Raw genomic sequence first — 19,549 nt, forward strand, 5'->3', positions numbered from 1 at the left:
TGCCTGATTGGTGTTTTCGATCTTAACAGTAGTACGACATCCTCCGAATACTCCGACCCCATTGCTACCTGCTCATATCTTCAATCACAAAGAACGGTCGTGTCTAGAGAGTTCGTCCAACGAACGTTCCGAAAATTCGGTCACACGTAAGGGGAGGGCAATTATCTGATTTGCTTGGCCGGGTGAGAGTAGGGCAGAGATGTCTTTTAGTACGTATATGTGTGAGGTCTCAAGAAGGAGGGTGGGGTAGCTTGTGCCTTTCTGAATGTGATTTGAAAAGAAAGGATAGCTCGTGTCATTCCGTATATGTGATTTCAGGAAAGAAAGATGGCTTATTTCTCTAAGGATGTTGTAATTTCAGGACGAAGAAAAATCAGCAGAGATGGGTCATCGTTTGTCTATTCATACGCAGGATGATAGTCTGGCTTCTGAAGGTAACTTCACGTTGAATTTATTATTTCATTCTAATTTTATAATTTTCAAAGTTCATTCACTAAATGATTGAATAACTTCTGACATCATTTGAGCTGTACTGTAGTGGATTAAATAATATATTCATTAATGTTGAATGTTCATCAGTTTTGGAAGTAAAATGGTGTTCATATGATTCATTTATATTGTAATTGAAAGTGTGACTTCTTATTCTCCAAAATAAAGAAAAAGGGCTGTGACTTTATCCCTGTTGGATGGAATTACAAGGTTTTTTCATTAACTACATGGCTATAATTGAATTGAAAATCATTGCTTCTTATAATTCTTTTTCGATTACGTTACTGTTTCTATTAACCATTGGAATCGGAATGATTCATTTGATTTCATAAAATCTTCTTATCTGAAATATTTTAATTTTATCATTGCCAAAAAAAAAAAATTTATTTGTGAATTTTGTAGTCTAGTATCTGCACTGCCAATATTCTGGAGAGAATGCACACTTTGATAAACTAGTTTCATCGTTGAAGGGCATCGTTTTTAGTTCTTTTAACAAAATTTTTATCGATCTATTTTTCCCTCGTTTTTAGGTTCCGTTTTCCCTCTTCGTCATTGCACTTTTCAATCTTACAACCAGTTGCTTCTCGACCTCTTTTTGCAAAAAGTAGGCGCCGATTCAAAATTAGTAATTTTAAACATATGTGCTTTGATCATGCATTCATTCCATTCATTCGGGATCATGCACTATCAACTATTTTTTGCTTTTATTTTGGAACTTTTTTGTATTTTCAATTTGTACAATAATTTGTCTTTCCAATTACAAGAAGCGTTTTTTGAACCTTTTTTTTTTGAACAGATGTTATAATTTTTTTTTTTCTTTCTTTTAGAATATTAAGCAAAAGAAGAGTCGTGAAAACTAAAATTCAAAAAGTGGGCATAGTAAGTAGCCCATGCCAAAGTTTGTTTATAGCACGTATCAATATTTAGTGTTACAAATCCCAGAGGTCTGAGATCAAAACCAATATTTTTTTTTGAAAGGGAGGATATAAATTTATATGCTTATTTTTTTGGCTTCTTTGTCTACTACTTTTGCATGACAGTAAAGTTATGCTAGAAAATGATTGATTATCTATAGCTATATGGTAATTATGACCTCTCCTGTCATCATTATCCTGTGTTTCCTGATCGAATTTCACTAAGATTAGTTCATCAGGTACAGTTTTATATTACATTATTCTACATTCTAAATCTCTTTCAATGCTGCAATTTATTCAGCTCTTACGTTATATTTTTATTTTTCGAAATTTCTTTCGAGATGATATAGCTGTGAGTAACAGATTCCTAATCTGCTTACGCCAGTTTTTTCATTTCAGAAATTTGCCAAGAATACCTAAGTGATCATTGAAATCCGAAGAATTCATCTGAAAATTGCTATCGTAGTCAATCATATTACTGATTATTTAATTATCCTGTGTTCAGTTAATTTATATACCAAGAAAAGAAAAAAATATTTGTAGAATTGAAAGTAAAATCCTGTATTTATTATTAAAGCCCCTCAATTTCTTCATACTGAAAGAAAATAAGAAAGTTGTAGAAACTGATCACAAAGCAGTTTGTTTGTATTGGATGAAGACTTTACATTAATTTGAATGTAACTTTCAGAAACGATTTTTTTTTTTTTGATAATGAAAACCTTTGCTTTGAATCAACTTAATATAGTTAAAGTAGGCTAATGTTATATAACCAAGTCGAATCATATCATTGTAAAATGTAACAAGCTTTCCATTCTTACCACACAAACGCTTTTTCTCCTTTTTATCGTGATCATGAGCACTGACATCAGATGTATCTTCTACACCTAGTTTGCTTACTAACTCTGATAGTATGTTCAGTTTTTATGCTGTTCAATCTCTCTCCTATAACTACCAAATTGTGTTCATAAATTTCAGGAGTTCTTTGTTTGTTTCTAACTGAAAAAATCTTTCACTAATTATCGATCCCCTATCAAGGAATAGTAAACTCCTTTATGGATATTAGATTAACTGAATTTCAAATTTGATTAACACAATATGTGGATGATGAAAACAGATAGATATGTTTCTTTCGCTTGCTTATCTGACTGTTGGTTCGTGCAGAGATTTCAATCGTTTTTTTTTTCCTAGACTTTTCCGTAATTTCTTTATCTCTTTTCTTTTTAATTTACACATTCCTCTGTGGCTGAAGATGATAAGTCAGTCTTTCAGGATTTTGGCAAATTTGGGAATATGTATTGATGGTGATTTCTTCCTAATTTTCGATCACTTTTTTTGGGAAGAATTAATAGTAATATTATGTTAGTTCAAGTTTATAAGTACTTATTATCTGAATTAATGAAACCATGAAAATACTAGTTGAAGTGGCGCTTACTATGAGGAATGAGAAGCATTCGCTAGTTGAAGCAGAAAAAATCTGAAAACTATGCTTGAAACATACTGTTTTTTGTGATATCCTGTTTCATAATTCATTTTTTTTTTTCGATAGTTGAGGCAGCTGCAACTGACATACTCAAATTATCAACGTTTCCCATATGCATTACTTTCTTTATCAATTAGATTCGCTTGAGTTTTCTCCAAGCTGCATCTAATGTTAAACATGATTGATAAAAAAGCTATAGCTGTAGAATACAGTGACGCTGCTACGTGTTATATTATCCCCCCGTCGTCATTTAGTATGCTTTCATTTCATACAAACATTCATCCCCATATATTAAATACATAAAAAGGAACTATTCATTTTATCTCTTTTCTGTTACGTAGAGATTGAAAGTTCACAAATATTTAATTCAACAATTTTAACACCTAATAAATGGTAGGTTAAAAACGCATATTTTATGCTTCAGCCAAATTTTTGGGTCTTTTGACTTGCTAAGAATTTAATTTTTTCTTAAACTTCATAAAAGCTTAAGAGGAGCTATAATGTAGTAAGTCTGAAATTCGTAAAGGTATACAGTTTTGTACTTCTGTCTAAGATTCCTGCCGCGTTGTGTCCTTTCAACTAGTTGTGTTTCTTGTCTTTTTTTATTCACTATTTCTGAAAATCAAAAATTTTTTACCACTTTGCTCATTTTTGATTTTTTTCTAAAGTGCTAGTAGAAATAGCGTATTTTGAAGAATTGACCATTCATATATCGTTTTTACCCCGGAAATCAAGTCAGTCTGAGTTGATTAATGCTGGATTAGGTCGATCAGGTATAATCATGAAATACCTGAAAAAAATTTATAGACGTACGATAGAAAAATTTGCGAAGAGCACAGCATGCTAAAGAATAGATCTATCTTTTTTAAAGCATTTTAAAACTGATTAATCTGATTTTCACTCATAGCTGGGTCTCTAGAAAGAGTTACAAAAATAAGACAAGAGTGATTTTCACCTTGATAGGTTTATTTTCAAGCATTATATAAGTATTTTGGACATGGTTACTTTCATGGTTGACCCATTGTGCAAGTTTCTGTATTTCTTTCGGACATATCTTCAAAAAGTTCTTTTAAAGAGATTTTTTTTTACATGAATTTAAAAGATGTATGAGGTTGATAATAATACTAAAAGAATTTGGCTGATCGTTGAAATTTTTTCCTTTGTTATTTTCAGCAAGCATTCACATTTTAACCTATTTTGATATGTACGTGATATTTTAACTTAGTATTAGTATCATTGTATATTATTCCAAGAATTAATTCTTATTAAATATTTTGATTATAAGAATTCTTATTAAACGTTTAGATTATAAAAGAAAATATTATTAAAAAATGTGATCATACTCTTCAAAATTTCATTGCATTTATCTTAGTTATTGCATAATGCCAAATCCTATGATTAGAGCTTGATATTTGTACATTCAAACAACATATTTGTTTCTCTTTTTGAATTTTAACTTTTTGGTCCTCAATTTTGAATAAATTCATTCACGCTTTTTTAATTTATATGAATCATCAGCTACCTTCTAATGTTCCCATTTGCACGTGCTTCGAGCGGGGAACTATAAAAATATCCGAAATCTTTCAATTTTCGAATTCAGTTTTTTTTTTTTACATTTAAATTGAACAGATATGAAAACATGTTGACGAATGTTATAGTTCGCGTCACTGATAGCACATCTTCCTTCAAAAATGATGTAGTGAAGCCTTTTCAAGATTTGCGTAAAAGATTTTTCTTTTTTCCACAAAGTTTAATTGTAAAATGAAATTCGGTAAAATCGTTATGCATTGTTTTTGAATTCATTCTTTTTCAAAATTATGTAATGATTTAATTCAGTTAGTAAATACGAATGAGTTGTGATTTCAATTAATTGTATATGGAAAACTTATATATAAGATCAATAGTTTGCTTGCGACTTTTCTGTCATTAATGTCGAATATATGAATTTTCCGATGGCTCTGATTAATTCTGTCCATTTTGATTAAGAAAGAAATGTAGAAGACAGCTAGAACCGTAGCGAAGTAGTAATACGAAGTGATTATGTTTAGAAATACTGGAATAGAATAGGAGGAGAATAATAAAACGTGGTAGGTCCTTACCAGCCTCATTTCCTTCCACACTCCATTCGGAATACCTGTTTGATTGAAGATAACACACTTCGTCATTCTTTATCATATCTTACCATTCTTGTTTTGAAATAGATTACATCTTTAATTGATATTGTTTCTTACAGCTATTTTCAATACTTCCCATCTTCATTTTACTTATCATTTGCTGCATGATTGTCAGACAAAATTTAATTCGTCCAGTTTAAGATTTAAGGCTCAAAAGGCACTTTTGTAGGAAATTTTTTTTTTAATTTTTTAACAACCTTCATTTTTAGTATATGGAATTTGTAAGTTTTGTAAATTTTATCGTTTCAAGCAAAATATTTTCACGTATGTATATACTGGACCATATACTGGACCGCATTACAAACATGCATTAACCTGCGTAGATGTACATCAAGATGTACTGTTTTCATTTGCCCATTTCTTTCAGTTTTTTCGCTTCAGTGTTTTTATGTAAGTAGCTTTCAATACAAATAACTGTTGAATTATTCTAATGTCAAACTTCTGTCTTTCATTTTACTTCCCATATATGTTGAGCTATTTTTTTTCAGTGATCTTTACCACAGTATTTCAAATAAAGAGAAGGTTCCTCTGTTTTTTCTGCAATAAAAATGCAGTTTTATTTTTTATAACTTTCTCGCAAGTTTCCGTTCATCGTTATATTAGCAGAATTCTTGTAGCCCATTTGTAAACTTTTGTCCATGAATTCTTGATTTTTATTTACTACATATCTCTGTATATATATTGTACATTATTCGCAGATATATCACCATGGTACACATGAAGAAATTTTGAATTAGAGGAACGTTTCGTAAGAAATTTTTAGTGTTAGAACTTTTCTTTTTCATTAGATTATGTAATCTTAAATTTGTGCTGTTCGTGATTTCTATCTTCGAAGTTTATCATTCATCACTATGAACTCTTCATTTACTATTGAAAATAAAGCCGGTTTTTCCGTCACTTAATGATTTAAGCCTTATTGCTATTATGATAATTACGAAAGACGCTTCTACATTTGGAGATATTTGGCATTAAAATGTCAACGTCTCTTGACTTATGTCTGAATTGCGTTAACATTGATGTGTAGGCATTAATTTGTTTTTTGTAACAATTTAATAAGCTTTCTTTAAGTTTTTTTCGCTTCAGATGTGTCATCACTAACTGGATCATTGCGTGATGATATTGTCGTTGGTAGTAGTGATGCAGTGGTATTATCATCCACACAGCAACCAGCCATTCGTCAAAATGTCTCAGCACGTCGAGTTGTACGTCCTTCACGCGAAACACAAGTTGGATCCAATATGACTGAAGAGTGTGTTAGCAGTACTGTTACAGAAATTAGTGGAAGTGGTAGTAGCAGCAGTTTACGGCGACAGCATCTTTTCAATCGTTCGCATCGTGCTTCACGTGAGCAAACCGTAGCTGTTCGCAACTTAAACTGTGCTTCCAGTTCTACGTCACACACTACAACTATGGTAGTAGAATTGAATGGTTCTCACTCACGTACCCAGTCGAATGCTAACCCTGTGGTTTGTTTCTTCACTTCAATTTACAAAATATGATACTGTACCAGATTTGATATCTTTCACATCGCATTTTAGTACATGCCCATTTATATGTTTATTTAATAAGTTTCATATATAATGAGTCTTCGTTTGACTACTCCATTTTTAGATTTTCTTAGTCGTGTAAATTAATCAAATTTTAAAACATCTTCAAACTCTTTTTTTACAGGGTTCTTGTTATGAGGACATGTTCCGTCCAAGTCGTTTTGACCAAATCATCAGTTCTTCGCCACCACCACTTGAAGTAATGGAAGCATATGCATGGAATCCAGATGATCGCTCACTGAATATTTTTGTTAAGGATGATGATCGATTGACATTCCACAGACATCCCGTTGCTCAGTCCACCGATTCCATCCGTGCTAAGGTGAATGAGCATTTAAAAACATTGCTTATTTCTGAGAATAAGCACTTTTCACCTATCGATTTACTTGTTTTTTCTCCTTTCCTGTTTTTGTTTTATTGATTTTTCTTCGATGTAAAAGTTACTTTGGATTTAGCTTTCTTCAAAAAGAGTTTCTTAACCAGATTTCAATTTCGAAGTACATTTGACCAATATTCATGTTGCGAATGATAACTATAAGCTAACACTGAGTAAAATTCAAAGGAAAGAGTATTAGTTCCATTAATTCGAATTTGCCTCAAGACAAGAAAAACGTCTCACGTTTTATTGCTCACCGAAGGCAGTAAAATATAATTTGTACATTTAATTTTTTAACATTTTAGTAGTTGTAACTCTATTTATCAATAATTTTTAAATCTGTTTTTCTGTGATAAGTTTAACTTTTGTTGATTTGCATTCTTAACACTTCAGCTTTACTGATGATTGCATTCTAATATTCTTAACATTTTTGTATTTCAAGATTGGTTTCTCGAAGGGTTTTCATGTTTGGCAAATTAAATGGCCACAGAGACAGCGAGGAACTCATGCTTCTGTCGGTGTAGCAACGAAGGCGGCATCATTGCATGCTGTTGGTTATACCTCACTTATTGGTTCGAATAGTGAATCCTATGGATGGGATTTGAGTTAGTTTTTTTGCTTCTTTTTATCTGCGTCCATTATTACAACTTTCTACCTATATCTGTGAGCTAGACTTGGAAGACTTGATTACGTTGTTGTGATTAGTTAATTGTTAGTTGCGGTGTGAGAGAACTGCAGTTCTATTTCTTAACTATGAGTGTTGCATTCACATTTTCTGTGAAAAGCTCTCCTGAATCTCTTCAGTCAGGATCTTCCGTATCATTATCTTTATTCGTATGATTATTTTCGTAATAAATTTGATTATTTTCTTGAAAACTAGTTGAATTGGAAGAATTATGTTCTTTGTTTATGTTAGTACCGTAAGAAATTCAAAAGCTCTTTTACTGGTTATCTAACTTGGTATGGATACAAGAAGACTAATTTTATCATTTCTGAGAGGATTAATTAATTTTAACAATGCATTACAACAAGCCAATAACTTACTGTCTAAAATATTTTTCTACTTTTCACTTAAGTTGAAATTGGAATGATGATATCATTTAAACTGGAATATTAAGAACAATTTTTAGTACGCAATAAGTGTTATCATGATTCAAAGAATACAAGTGGTTGGACATATCCCAAATCTATACTACTCGATGAGAATCATCTGGCACCTGATCAATTTTACTGCATTCTTGACATGGATGAAGGATACATGGCATTTGCTTCTGATGTCGATTATTATGGTGTAGCATTTACGGGTTTGAAGGGTCGAGAACTATTTCCAGTTGTTTCCGCTGTATGGGGTCATTGTGAAATTACGATGAAATACCTCGGAGGCCTTGATCGTCAGTTTTATAAACTTTTCAGTATTTCATTTTGTGACAAATTAAAAAAGTGAAAATTCTCAATTAAAATCAGTCTTGCTACCAGTATTATTATATAAGTAACGTTCATTGAAAATTGATTAGGACCAAAGCTGCATTTTCAGTATTTTTAATTGGTTGGAAGGCTTTTAGTATTAACCAAGTGTATATCAATTTTACTATTGTTTTGAATTTTTTTTTTTTGGTAGCAGTGATACTTTTCTAGTTAGATTTTGTTAAAAAAGCATTTCCGGTATTCGGAAGTTTCAAAAATACACGTTGTCGCATAACTGAATAACGTGGAATTTTAAATGTCATTCATCACATAGATGTATGTCAAGCATTATGTCAGGAGGCATAAGTTGTTTTTAGCGTTTTTCATTCCTCATACTTGTTTGCTTTTAATAGTATCAAAATCTTGTGATTTTTCAATGACGTTAGCAACAGAAGTTTAGAAAAGGTTATATTATTTAATGTCCACTAAAATTTCAAATTTGGATTTCTAGACATTGAAAAGCTCTTTTACCTCGAAATATAGAGCGATGAGTAGGTATAGAATTGGTCAGCATTCAGATAAATTAGTCAGTTTTCAAAGATCTCAAGTCTTTGAAATTTAAAAAATGATATGGTAAATAAATACAGTTGTAGTTTTATTCGGATACTTATGGGATGTTTTTATTTTCTGTACTAATTAGGGGGCTCAGTTCCAATGGTTTTTGTCTTTACTGCTTTTGGCGGAATATATTTTTTTAGTTTTTAATTTTTTTTTTTGGGCAACATCTGGGGCTATTTGAAATCTGTGTTTCCTTTTCTTCTTCAAAAGGAAAAAAGGAAGATAGTTTTCAATCAACTGTATAGCAAATTTTTGTAGAAGTATTTAACATTTTGTTTGTTTATAGCCGAACCGTTGACACTTTTGGAATTATGCCGACGATCGATTCGGACATATCTAGGAAAGGAACGTATTTGTCGAGTGCGAGAGCTGAGGTTACCAGCTGGCCTGAAAAAATATTTGCTATACAAATGCTAATTTTCTATGTCTCACTTTTTCCTGATTTCCTACATATTTTATCCATTATATTACGGGTTTTCTGCCAAATTAAAAACTGTGACGAATGAACTACTTTCGGAGATTTTGTAATTCATCATATTGTGATTTTATACCTTTTCGTAAGGTTTGTACTCTTAAACATGCATTTTGCAATAAATCATTCTATCATCATAATCGTCATTCAAAATTATAAATTAGTAATTGATTTGTAATCCGACATTTGTAGACAATTTGCATTATTTAAATTGAAAAGAGCATAGTTTTGACTGAATAAATAGCAGTTGCACGAACTTGATGTGTTTTTAATAGATGCCTTATCCTTGAAAAGGACTTTAAATTGACAAATTGCGTTTCGAAATCCAAATTCGAAGGCAAAATTGTCTCTAACTTTATTGTATTTTACATGTATTTAGGATATGTGTGTGTGTATGTTTAAGTGCTGTTTCTTGATTCCTGTTTATGCAATAATGCTTATCCACATTATTTCGTATTTTAATCTTTCCTTTTAAAAGGCTTGCTCACTTATGTTATAAATTCTAAAATATTGCTTATGTGTCGCTTTTTGTGCTTTTAGCGTATTTAGTGCGTTTTTCATGATGAAATTGCAATTTATTAGATGTATAATCTGGGTTTTTTCTCAACATTACTTTCAAAGTTATCTTACACCTAACGTCAGTACTCTCGCTGACTGATGGTGGAAGAAAGTGCTCAAATTCTTCCTTGATTCTCTTTGCTTTTCAATGTTGAATGGGAATAGAGATTAATCTTGTCTAACAATTTCACTTTTCCAAAAACTTTATTGAAGTGTATCTAGCCCGGTAATGTTTTGTTGTACCATTTTGTGTTGTGCTTCTTTATATGAAAGTGATGTTTATATACAAAATTATTTGGAAATTTTACAAAGAAAAGTCTGCCATATATATGTTCAGCAGTAGTAACAGCAAAGCTTTTCACAAGTACTAGTTGAAAATTTGATTGTGATAAGATTTCCATTACTTTGCCTGAGATGAGCTATCTGTTGATCCGATTGATCAGTTAAGCAATGGAGTAAGTGGGATCATTATCATGGATTACGTCGGGTTACCGATTTAGTTTAATTCGAGCTTATAGTATGTCAAGAGGATAATAAGTAGGGCTGACTTGATCCGTGTGGTTATTGTTATTAGTTATTGCATTTCTCACTTCTAATTTATATTGAAAGCTTAAGATTATGTGCACTTATTTTCAAGTTTTTGAAAAATCAAGTGAAGATTTTGTAGTTGCGACCTTAGGTAAAGACAATATAGGTTGGGCAAGAGTGGGGAGATCTATGCAAGGGCCAAATTTGGTCCAGATTTTCCATTCATGTTAATTATCAACATAATGTTTTTTGTTACACTAGAAAAAAGTATAAGGCAAATAATCTGGGATGTTCAAGAATGAAACGCAATTGATTTATAGTTTTTTTTTAATCACATAATCGGTCATTGTTCGAAGTGCTGATATCATTTCTTCACCTGGAGATAATTGCTTTCCGATGAGTTAAAATGGTACCTTTCTCAACTATAGAAATTATCATTGCAGTTTTTTTTGAAATTAATCTAATAATATTGATGCTTAAGAGTTTGCAGAATTTTATACTACCTAACATCGATTAGTGCTCAATTTCTCTTGTTCACATAAAAATGTTGCGAAGAATCAAACCAATTTTGTTCCATTCGTTTTTTTCGAGAATTGCGTACTACTATTGCATTGCAATTTTTTTTTTTGAAATTGAAAATAGATACTGGCAGCTCAATCGTACTTACAACTAACTCATCTATCATCCTCTTTAAAGATTTGAGCTACTATTAATACTTCAATAATTCTGGCTACAACTAACCAGTGGGTTCAATAAAGCGCGCTGGAATAGTGAATCCAAAGTTGTTATCTGCATCTTCAGGTCTAAGCTCGATACCGTAGATATAGGGTACACCTTTGTCCTGCATATAATCGATACTTGTTCCTGATGCTCGATCTATATTAATATTGATTTATATAGAGGAATTCAGAATTTGAAATGAATTTTAATCCAGTATTTTCAAGGTTGCACGTAAAATGTATTTTTAGCTCAAAAGTTATGCTGAAATAATTCTCTTGGGCTAGTAACATATGAGAAAACTAACACATTAGTTCGGAAATAGTCCCATAGTCATACTTTGCACCAGTTCTCTTCCGAATGGCCTCAACTGCTAGGCTTGCTGCTTGCTTCTGCAATAATCAACAACATGTAAATAATAACACATGCATGCTTAGACTTAGAATACGACGATATTTGCAGCAAGTTAGTTTCTCTCATTGCAGTAATCAAGGTATTTTTTATTATTTAAATTTGTTTATTGACAAGTCTTAGAGAACTCGGAGTAGTTTTGCTACTTTCTAGAAAATCTTTATTGGTATGCCTCGGATGGACAAGACTCAGGACTTAATTTTACAAGAACTCACCTGATCATGATAATTGTTGGGTCTATCATTTGTATAACCCCATGGTGCGAGGAATAGCTGTCCATAGCTATGCAAACTAACATAAACCTTGAGATCAAGAATTTGATATGTAATAAAATCGCGGATACCTGCTGTTTCTACTTCACTAAATGCTGTTGAGCCAGGGTAAATATTTGAACACGGACTACGATTTGCTCCTGCCTCTGTAAATTATTCAATTCAAGTTATTTAAATAGTTGTCCATAGCTATGCAAACTAACATAAACCTTGAGATATATATCTAAGATTTATTGAACAGTTGTTCAAAGTTAGAGAAATATATAATATAAGGAGCTTATTGCTTCGGAAATCCATATATCAAATAATAAAACAAAACTAATTGAAACTAACCTCCCCATCGATAACCCCAATTTCTGTTCGCGTCAGCACCAACGCACCACTTGTTAACTGTCACGTTTCTTGATCGTGTTTTTCTCCACAATCGATCCTAGAAAGTGATGCCGGACAAGTAGACGTAAGTCCTTCGATGCTGGTTCATGGTATCTTTCTGTCTTGGACTACCTTAAACTTTATTGTAACTTGTTCAAATCTCATTTTTAAAAGATGAAAGCCAATGCTATTGTCGAGGTAATGTTTTTCAGATCTTTTATATCAAACGGACATGCACTTTGCTGCTGATTTCTTTTCGTTTACTTTTTGATACTTCCTTAAGGAAAATGATTAATAAATATTTTCTCTTTTGGTACGTACTGCTTATGCAGAAGTTATTGGCTAGCATCTTTATCTTGAAAGCAAATGCGCTATAATGTAGCACATCTTTTAGGATATGAGTATAATATAAAGTTAATTGATTATATGTTCCTAAAATTCTTAGTGCTTTAAATTATACAGCTAAAATAGTCGAAAGGAATGGAAAGGCAATCGAATTAATACATAGACCAAAAATATCTTTTGCAACTAGAAGCATTCATTGCAATGTTTTTGGGCAATATCGATTCTAACAATTTGCATTTCACTTTTTTCATAAAAAACATTTCAAGAGATTCTTCTCTAAAGATTTTTTGAAACAATTAGCTTTTTTCATTTCTTAAACAGGCCAAGTTCAAAAGCTCTTTTTAGTGTATATATTCGCAATCTCATTGGACTATAATTGATGTGCTGAAATTGTAAACTCAAAATTCCCAGCGAGGGATAATATATATTTACACAATTTCAAATAGAAAAAAAAAAACAAGTTCTATTTTAAATTTGAAATTTTGTCAAATTGATGCTTTTGAAAATGAATCGAAAGTGCGCGTACAGTGGTCATGCTGTATTCGTATCCATCCGGATTAGCTACCGGGACAATATACCAGTCGAATTTATCTAACATATGTGTCAGATTAGAATCCTTCTGATATTCGGTTACAAGCTGAAAATATTATTTATTTAAGTTCCATTTTTCTTCAAATACACACATAATTACATTACTTTTTTAAAAGTTTATCGAAGATAATATTCCAAGATATTCTTTTCTAATGATTTATCAAATATTTTAAATGAAAATTTGACCTTAGTAATGATATAAAGAGCTACCGCGGGTGCTATCCATTCTCTGGCGTGAATGCCAGCGTCAATGAATATGGCGGGTTTGAATGAAGAACGTGATCCAATCTGTATTAGATATATAAATTATTTTGATTTTCATTCATTTCGAAAATACTTTGTTAGTTGATTTCCTCATCAAAATTATTCTTGTCACTTTGGTGATGTATGATATCAAACTTGAAAGCATATCATAAGGTCTTTTTGATGAAAAGGTCCACCACTTTTTTTCTGATTTCCTTATATTCACTTAATCGACAACTTTGAATTTCATTAACGAAAAAAAAAAAAAAAAAAAGAGAAACAAACTTTAATGCCAATTAAATCACGACCCTCATATGTTTTAGTAATGTTAAATATTTCAGCTAAGTTTGGATGTAGCCTGGACAGCTTTCTCAAGTAGTCCACAATCTGTAACATTCATTTAGATAATGATATGTACTGCGAGATAACGAAGTAATTAATTATGAGAAGGAGAACTTCTAAGGCATATGGATTGATCGATAATTTTATATATTATCAAACACGGTCTGCAAATGCAAGGAATTCCATCGAATTTGTTAGGGAAAAAGATTATATGTAACTCAACTCTACTCCTATTCAATCAGGAGATAATAGCAAACCTCATCATAGCGATGATAAGCAATAAGGTTGAAGTTAGCTAACGAGTTATCACCCACAGAACGTCGCGAACGATATTTCATTGCATAAACTAAATCTCTCCTCTCTCGATCTATTTCCCTGCAACTTTTCACGTCTAATTCCACTCTTAGAAAACACCAAATTTCAACTCGTTAATAACAAACCGATTTGATGACAAATTGCGCAGACTACTGTTAAGTGCAAATTTTGTTTATTCACTCTTATAAATTTCAGCCAAAAAAAAAATAGAACAGTTAAGAAGAAACATAAAACATTTAACAATGGTAAACATTCATCATCGCTGGAACAAGTTTCTGGAATATTATGATAAACTGGTTTACGTGAAATCTATTTGAAAGCAAAAAATATCCGTCATAGGTTCCTATTAGCACTTTGGAATGTTGATAACTAATTAAGCAAACTAAACAACGCCTTCAAAAATGTCGTTAACGAGATTTTCAGAAAAGCTTTTTATTTTTTAAAAATTCTTTCCAGTCAACAACTCATATAATTTTACTTTTTGTTATTGTAATAAATATGCAGAACAGGAAAATCCGTGTTGTCTTTGAAAATCTGTATCGAATTATTGCATTTGTTGAGAGTAACCTACTTTTGTATGTCATTTGCAACGATCTGTATATCGCTGATATCCCGCATTCTGAGTAAGGCCAAGAATGAATCCAAATATTCTGGTGCAACCAATACATCGGCATGGTTGCGATACATATTCGGCTTCGCCCATATATCAACAAGAATCCTTTTCGTTTCCAGAAAATTAATAACATCTTATAGTCATTGAATTTTTCATCAAGAAATTTTCAAAGATTTGCATTGATTCTTTTCTCAATCATGCCACCAAAAAAAGAATGAAAAATGAATCGAAGTAAAAATTTGGATTGTTAAAATTCAAATGATTGAAAGTTTAATGCAATGACAGTGGAACTGCAAAGCTTATTATTTGATGATCTCGTGTAGGACTGGCTAAAATCAATGAAGTTCAACTTGCATTATTTAAAGCAAGGCTATCGGCTTCTATTTGATCCAGCCAGTCTGTTGTTACTGTTGGAAATCGTAGTAAGCTGTATCTAAATTTGCTTCAAGTTGATAAAAATTGCAAGACTCACTTTATTTTATTTCATCCCACTATGCAGTTTTTTAATAATTATGTAACTTTGTGATAAATCATAATATGTCACAAATCATATATAGCACAAAATTTTCGGGAAATGCTGGTCACTTTTTTTGCAATTCAATTTATTCCAGTGCAATGAGATAAATTCAATTATCTGATACATGTGTAAAATATAGTTCGAGATATAATACTGTATAAATATTATTGCAAAAGATTTCAATGAAAGAATGAAATTGAAGGGAACATAAAGGCAAACTACCCGCGGTATTGTTGTGTTGCACTACACATGTACTCCAAATGAAGGGTAGTAAACAGAACAGCAAAAATAGCCAGCATCTGCAATTGTAGTCAGGGTAAAACATCCTCGCAGGAAATACTACACTTATAGCTATATAATATTACTGTATCCTTGAGAATGATATTTACATCTGGATGATAGAATAGTTGTTTGAAGAAAGAAAGTTATTAACTTTTCACTTTGAACTAAGTGAAAAGTCAATACTGAAAGAAGAGGGAAAAATGAAATCGAATTGCAACACCGAAAAAAGAATTGCATTATTATGTAGTATTATTATATGTTATTATTGCTTTTTTCCCATCATCATTATTTATTATTATTATTGTTATTATTAGTATTGCTGCTATTTCCTATTGTTATTATTAAATATTATTACGATATTATCATTCATTACTATTAATTATTATAGCTGTCTTGATGCTATTTAATCATATTGCTAATTCATATTATTATTATTACTGATTATTGCGCTATTATTATTTGGTTATTGGTGCCATAATAATTACTGACATTGGTAATTATTACCAATAGTAATACTATTAAATGGCTGGTCAAATTGTTTGTTGTCCAGCTTCTAAATTTGAATTTTGGAAACTAGCTAAGAATCACTGATATGTTTTAACGCAAATAGAGCAAATAAGGAAATAGAAAAGTAAAAGTATCAGTAAAGAAAAATACCGCATATGTCACTATATCTTTAGCAAAGGGTTTTTGAATCTCATTGTCTAATTCTGAATTGAAAGTTGTCAATAATGGACATCACGAGGCAGTTATCATTGTTTTCCTTAACCATATTAAATTCAGAAAAATAGAAGGTTCAGAAAAATATGTAAAATCAAGTTTCTTTGATGAATTTTGTGGAATAAGCGATAAAGATAAAACTATAAAATATCACCATTTCGTGTTGGGACAATGGCAAGTTATAGAACACTGCAAATAAAAATGATTGCTACGATGATAAGACGGTGGCTTTTCTTTTTTCTAAAGTAATTTATGCGATTTGAGAAAATTCTAGTTTTTTTTTTTTTTTCATAACTACGAATTAGTTATTCCGAAATCAATTGTTCCCAATAAATTAATCATTACAGTGCTAATACTTTGTTATCAATTGAAAGTGAGAGAATGATGTTGTAAATATGAAAGACAAGTCCCTCGTTTCATGTCATCTGAAGTCCAGGGTGTAATATTTATTTTCTGCTAGCTGTCATCGAAATTTTTCGATGTCCTATAATATCTCCCATAATAATCTCTTTTCCGAGAAAATGCTTGATTTATAAAATGAAATAAATTCTTCAGGGAATACATAGAAGTACGAATGATATAAAATGAAAGCTACTGATTGATAATTAATTAAGTACAGTACATTTAAGTTATGGCGGAATAGAAAGGACTGATAAAGCAGACAATTGAAAAAGCTAACTGTCATTGTTGATGTTCACTTCAGCAGGAAATCCAAAGTTTTGTTTATGTTTCCTTAGTTGAAATATTATCCGAAACCATATAAAATATGCAGTTTAGATAAAATTTGCGTTACAATCAATTCTGAATAAACAACCTTTTAGTAACACATTCAGTAGTATATTTCAGCACTATATTTATTATAGGATGATTTGATAGATAAATCTAATAGCTGTGAAAAAGTAGAAGCACAATGTAATCCTAATTCTCGATATTTGACATTGCTATAATAACTCAAAGATTTGAAAATCAATGTACTTACTTCTATTCGCTAGGTTTTCAAAAGCCGCAGTGTAGCAATATTCATTTTAGCTATCTATAAGGCTGTGAAACGTTCAATGCGCAGAACGTTCGAAGTTTTGAAAAAAATTAAATAGTAGGTTGAAGAAAAACTTGACTTTTCGTAAATTTCAATTTTATTTCCTGTCAGTTCCCACGATAATTATAGGATGACAAATATTATAAAATAAAAGAATAAAACAAAAAGTGTAAGAGAGGTATGACTGACAATAAAATTTGGGCGTATTTATGGCACTGATTATTAACGTAAATAAGACTCGAGTAATGGTAATGGTAAAAAAGAATTATAAGTGTACCAGTGATTATGGAATTTCATCTCTAAATGAGATACTTATGAAGAATTGCAATTGCATAACAGATAATTAAATTTGTGAATATGTCATGGAAGTTTTTAAAATAACATTACTAATGAATGTAGAATAAAGGAGAATGAAATGATTACAGGAAGGAAGGAAGGAAAGAAGGAAGGAATGGATTGCAGAAAGAAGGAATAAATGAAAGTGATACAAAGAGCTCAAATAAATCGACAGTTGAAATTCTAAAAATGTGCTAAAGAGCAAGATTTAATAAAAAAAACTGGAACGGTAGTGGCTTTAGACATTCAGACGTTTGCAGCTGTTCGTGAGTGATACATGCTGAAAAAAGTTCATTTTGCTGAATATTTAGTATCTTATAGAGATTGCTCTTCATAATTAGGGTTATATATTATCAAAATTGTAATTATAATGAAGAATCGAAAGTGTCATCTCCATACTGACATATACAGTCATTAATTCTTCAAATCTGTTTGTTATATCCATTTATGAAAAGGGAAATAATTCATCATCTGAGCCTGCATCAATTCCAAGAAATAGCAATCAAGTCATGTCTTGCATTTTTTTTTTCTCTCAATCTTTACTTCATCCGTGCCGAAAAGTTCCCCAAAACTTAATTGTTGACAAAATGAAATATGACCGACAATTTGGCATTATAGTATGTTATCAATTAAAAATGAAAAAATTGCTTAACCAAATAATCTCTGACCTCAATGGATAGGGACGAAACATGAAAGATTTTGTGTAGAAAAGAATGAAGAGATACTTGTAGTTTACCTTTCAGTCAGAAAAGTGATGTGAATCAAGTGCAAGAATCCAGGTAAGAAATACACCTTCTTTTTTCTCACATTTATACCATTCATACATTTGGTAGTTTTGGGGAAATCTAGTGGAATCAATTTAGGTCAAAGTCAACAATCGTTTGCTCTTCCATAAGTACTCGATTTGATTTGAAATGTCTATGCTATGACGAAATGCTGTCACAAGGATACGGCGACAGTCAACAAGGGAAAGTGCTGCAAACATGCTTCCTTTTACTGTCATTGTAGCAATTATTAACATAATAGTATCGGTAATAAGCATCGAATTAAGCATCGAACAGTAAGGTAACGCATTCTTCCCACATACTCAATTCATAACACAAATATATCCCTGTGTGACAATAAGGTAATCATAAAATAAATTGGAAATGCATTTGAGAATAATCGCACTTGACATTGTTCATCTAGATGTTTAAGATTACAAGTGACCAATGAAAAAGTTTGGAGAGATACTCTCGTCTGATCTGAATTTCGGAACAACTCATTTTAATCCTTGCAGTCGGTATACAAATTCCTTCCAAATTAGGTAATGTCACAAATCACCGCCACTCAGACATATCACCAACGGTTTGTATATTTTTATCGATTTAATCAAAGGGTGGCCCCTATCACAGATACACAGATAGGTTCTTTTTCATTAATTGTGAACTCATAATTGGTATCTGTGAAGGATTTCTTGAATGACCTATTTAGTAACAAAATATTTTATTCATAGTTGTAGGATAACGTAAAATCTGGAGAACGTGACCTGAAAAAAATCGAGAAGCAACATAAAAACAACATAAAACAAAGAGGATTTCAAATATTGTGGAAAATGCAGCAGTATCTAGGAAATATCAGTCAAATAAGAGGAATTCAATCGCATCGATCTTGTGTTTTCCATATTTGTTCATTATTTATAATCACGCAATGTGGCGATACTTCTCAAATTGCAATTGTCGCGAATCATAATTTCGTGAAACTCTAACTAAAATAACAAAGTTAATTCAAAGAAAAACTAATAAATTATTTTTTTCTTAAATTGTAAACAATTTTACAGTTTCACAACCATTAAACACAAATAAGTCATTGTCAACAGCCTTTTGCTTTATCTTATA

The 19,549-nt window shown here is 31.3% G+C and overlaps 2 protein-coding genes across 7 annotated transcripts; one reads left to right on the plus strand and one right to left on the minus strand.

Annotated features, from left to right (window-relative positions):
* Window positions 1–382: 382 nt before the first annotated feature.
* On the plus strand, window positions 383–9,419 carry Bm6578 (Uncharacterized protein; the record flags this gene model as incomplete). The annotated part of the gene is made up of 6 exons (XM_043079018.1): window positions 383–434; window positions 6,141–6,523; window positions 6,729–6,926; window positions 7,423–7,585; window positions 8,111–8,371; window positions 9,289–9,419. The coding sequence occupies 6 exons, from the start codon at window positions 383–385 to the stop codon at window positions 9,417–9,419; spliced, it is 1,188 nt and encodes a 395-aa protein (XP_042934952.1).
* Bm6935 (Uncharacterized protein) lies at window positions 9,283–16,985 on the minus strand (the record flags this gene model as incomplete). 6 transcript variants are annotated; one of them, XM_043079019.1, is made up of 13 exons in its annotated part: window positions 9,283–9,389; window positions 11,302–11,436; window positions 11,585–11,669; window positions 11,904–12,106; window positions 12,294–12,390; window positions 13,204–13,314; window positions 13,479–13,556; window positions 13,797–13,898; window positions 14,111–14,228; window positions 14,740–14,914; window positions 15,132–15,214; window positions 15,521–15,597; window positions 16,980–16,985. In XM_043079019.1, 13 exons carry the CDS (start codon window positions 16,983–16,985, stop codon window positions 9,283–9,285), a joined length of 1,377 nt encoding a protein of 458 aa, XP_042934953.1. The 6 variants fall into 6 exon arrangements, with proteins under 6 accessions (XP_042934953.1, XP_001900108.2, XP_042934954.1 ...); XM_001900073.2 differs by having other exon boundaries at window positions 13,455–13,556; XM_043079022.1 differs by lacking the exon at window positions 9,283–9,389 and adding an exon at window positions 10,875–10,936.
* Window positions 16,986–19,549: the final 2,564 nt, after the last annotated feature.

This window comes from Brugia malayi (assembly GCF_000002995.4).
Source record: "Brugia malayi strain FR3 genome assembly, contig: Bm_v4_Chr2_contig_001, whole genome shotgun sequence".
Classification (NCBI taxonomy): Eukaryota; Metazoa; Nematoda; class Chromadorea; order Rhabditida; family Onchocercidae; genus Brugia; species Brugia malayi.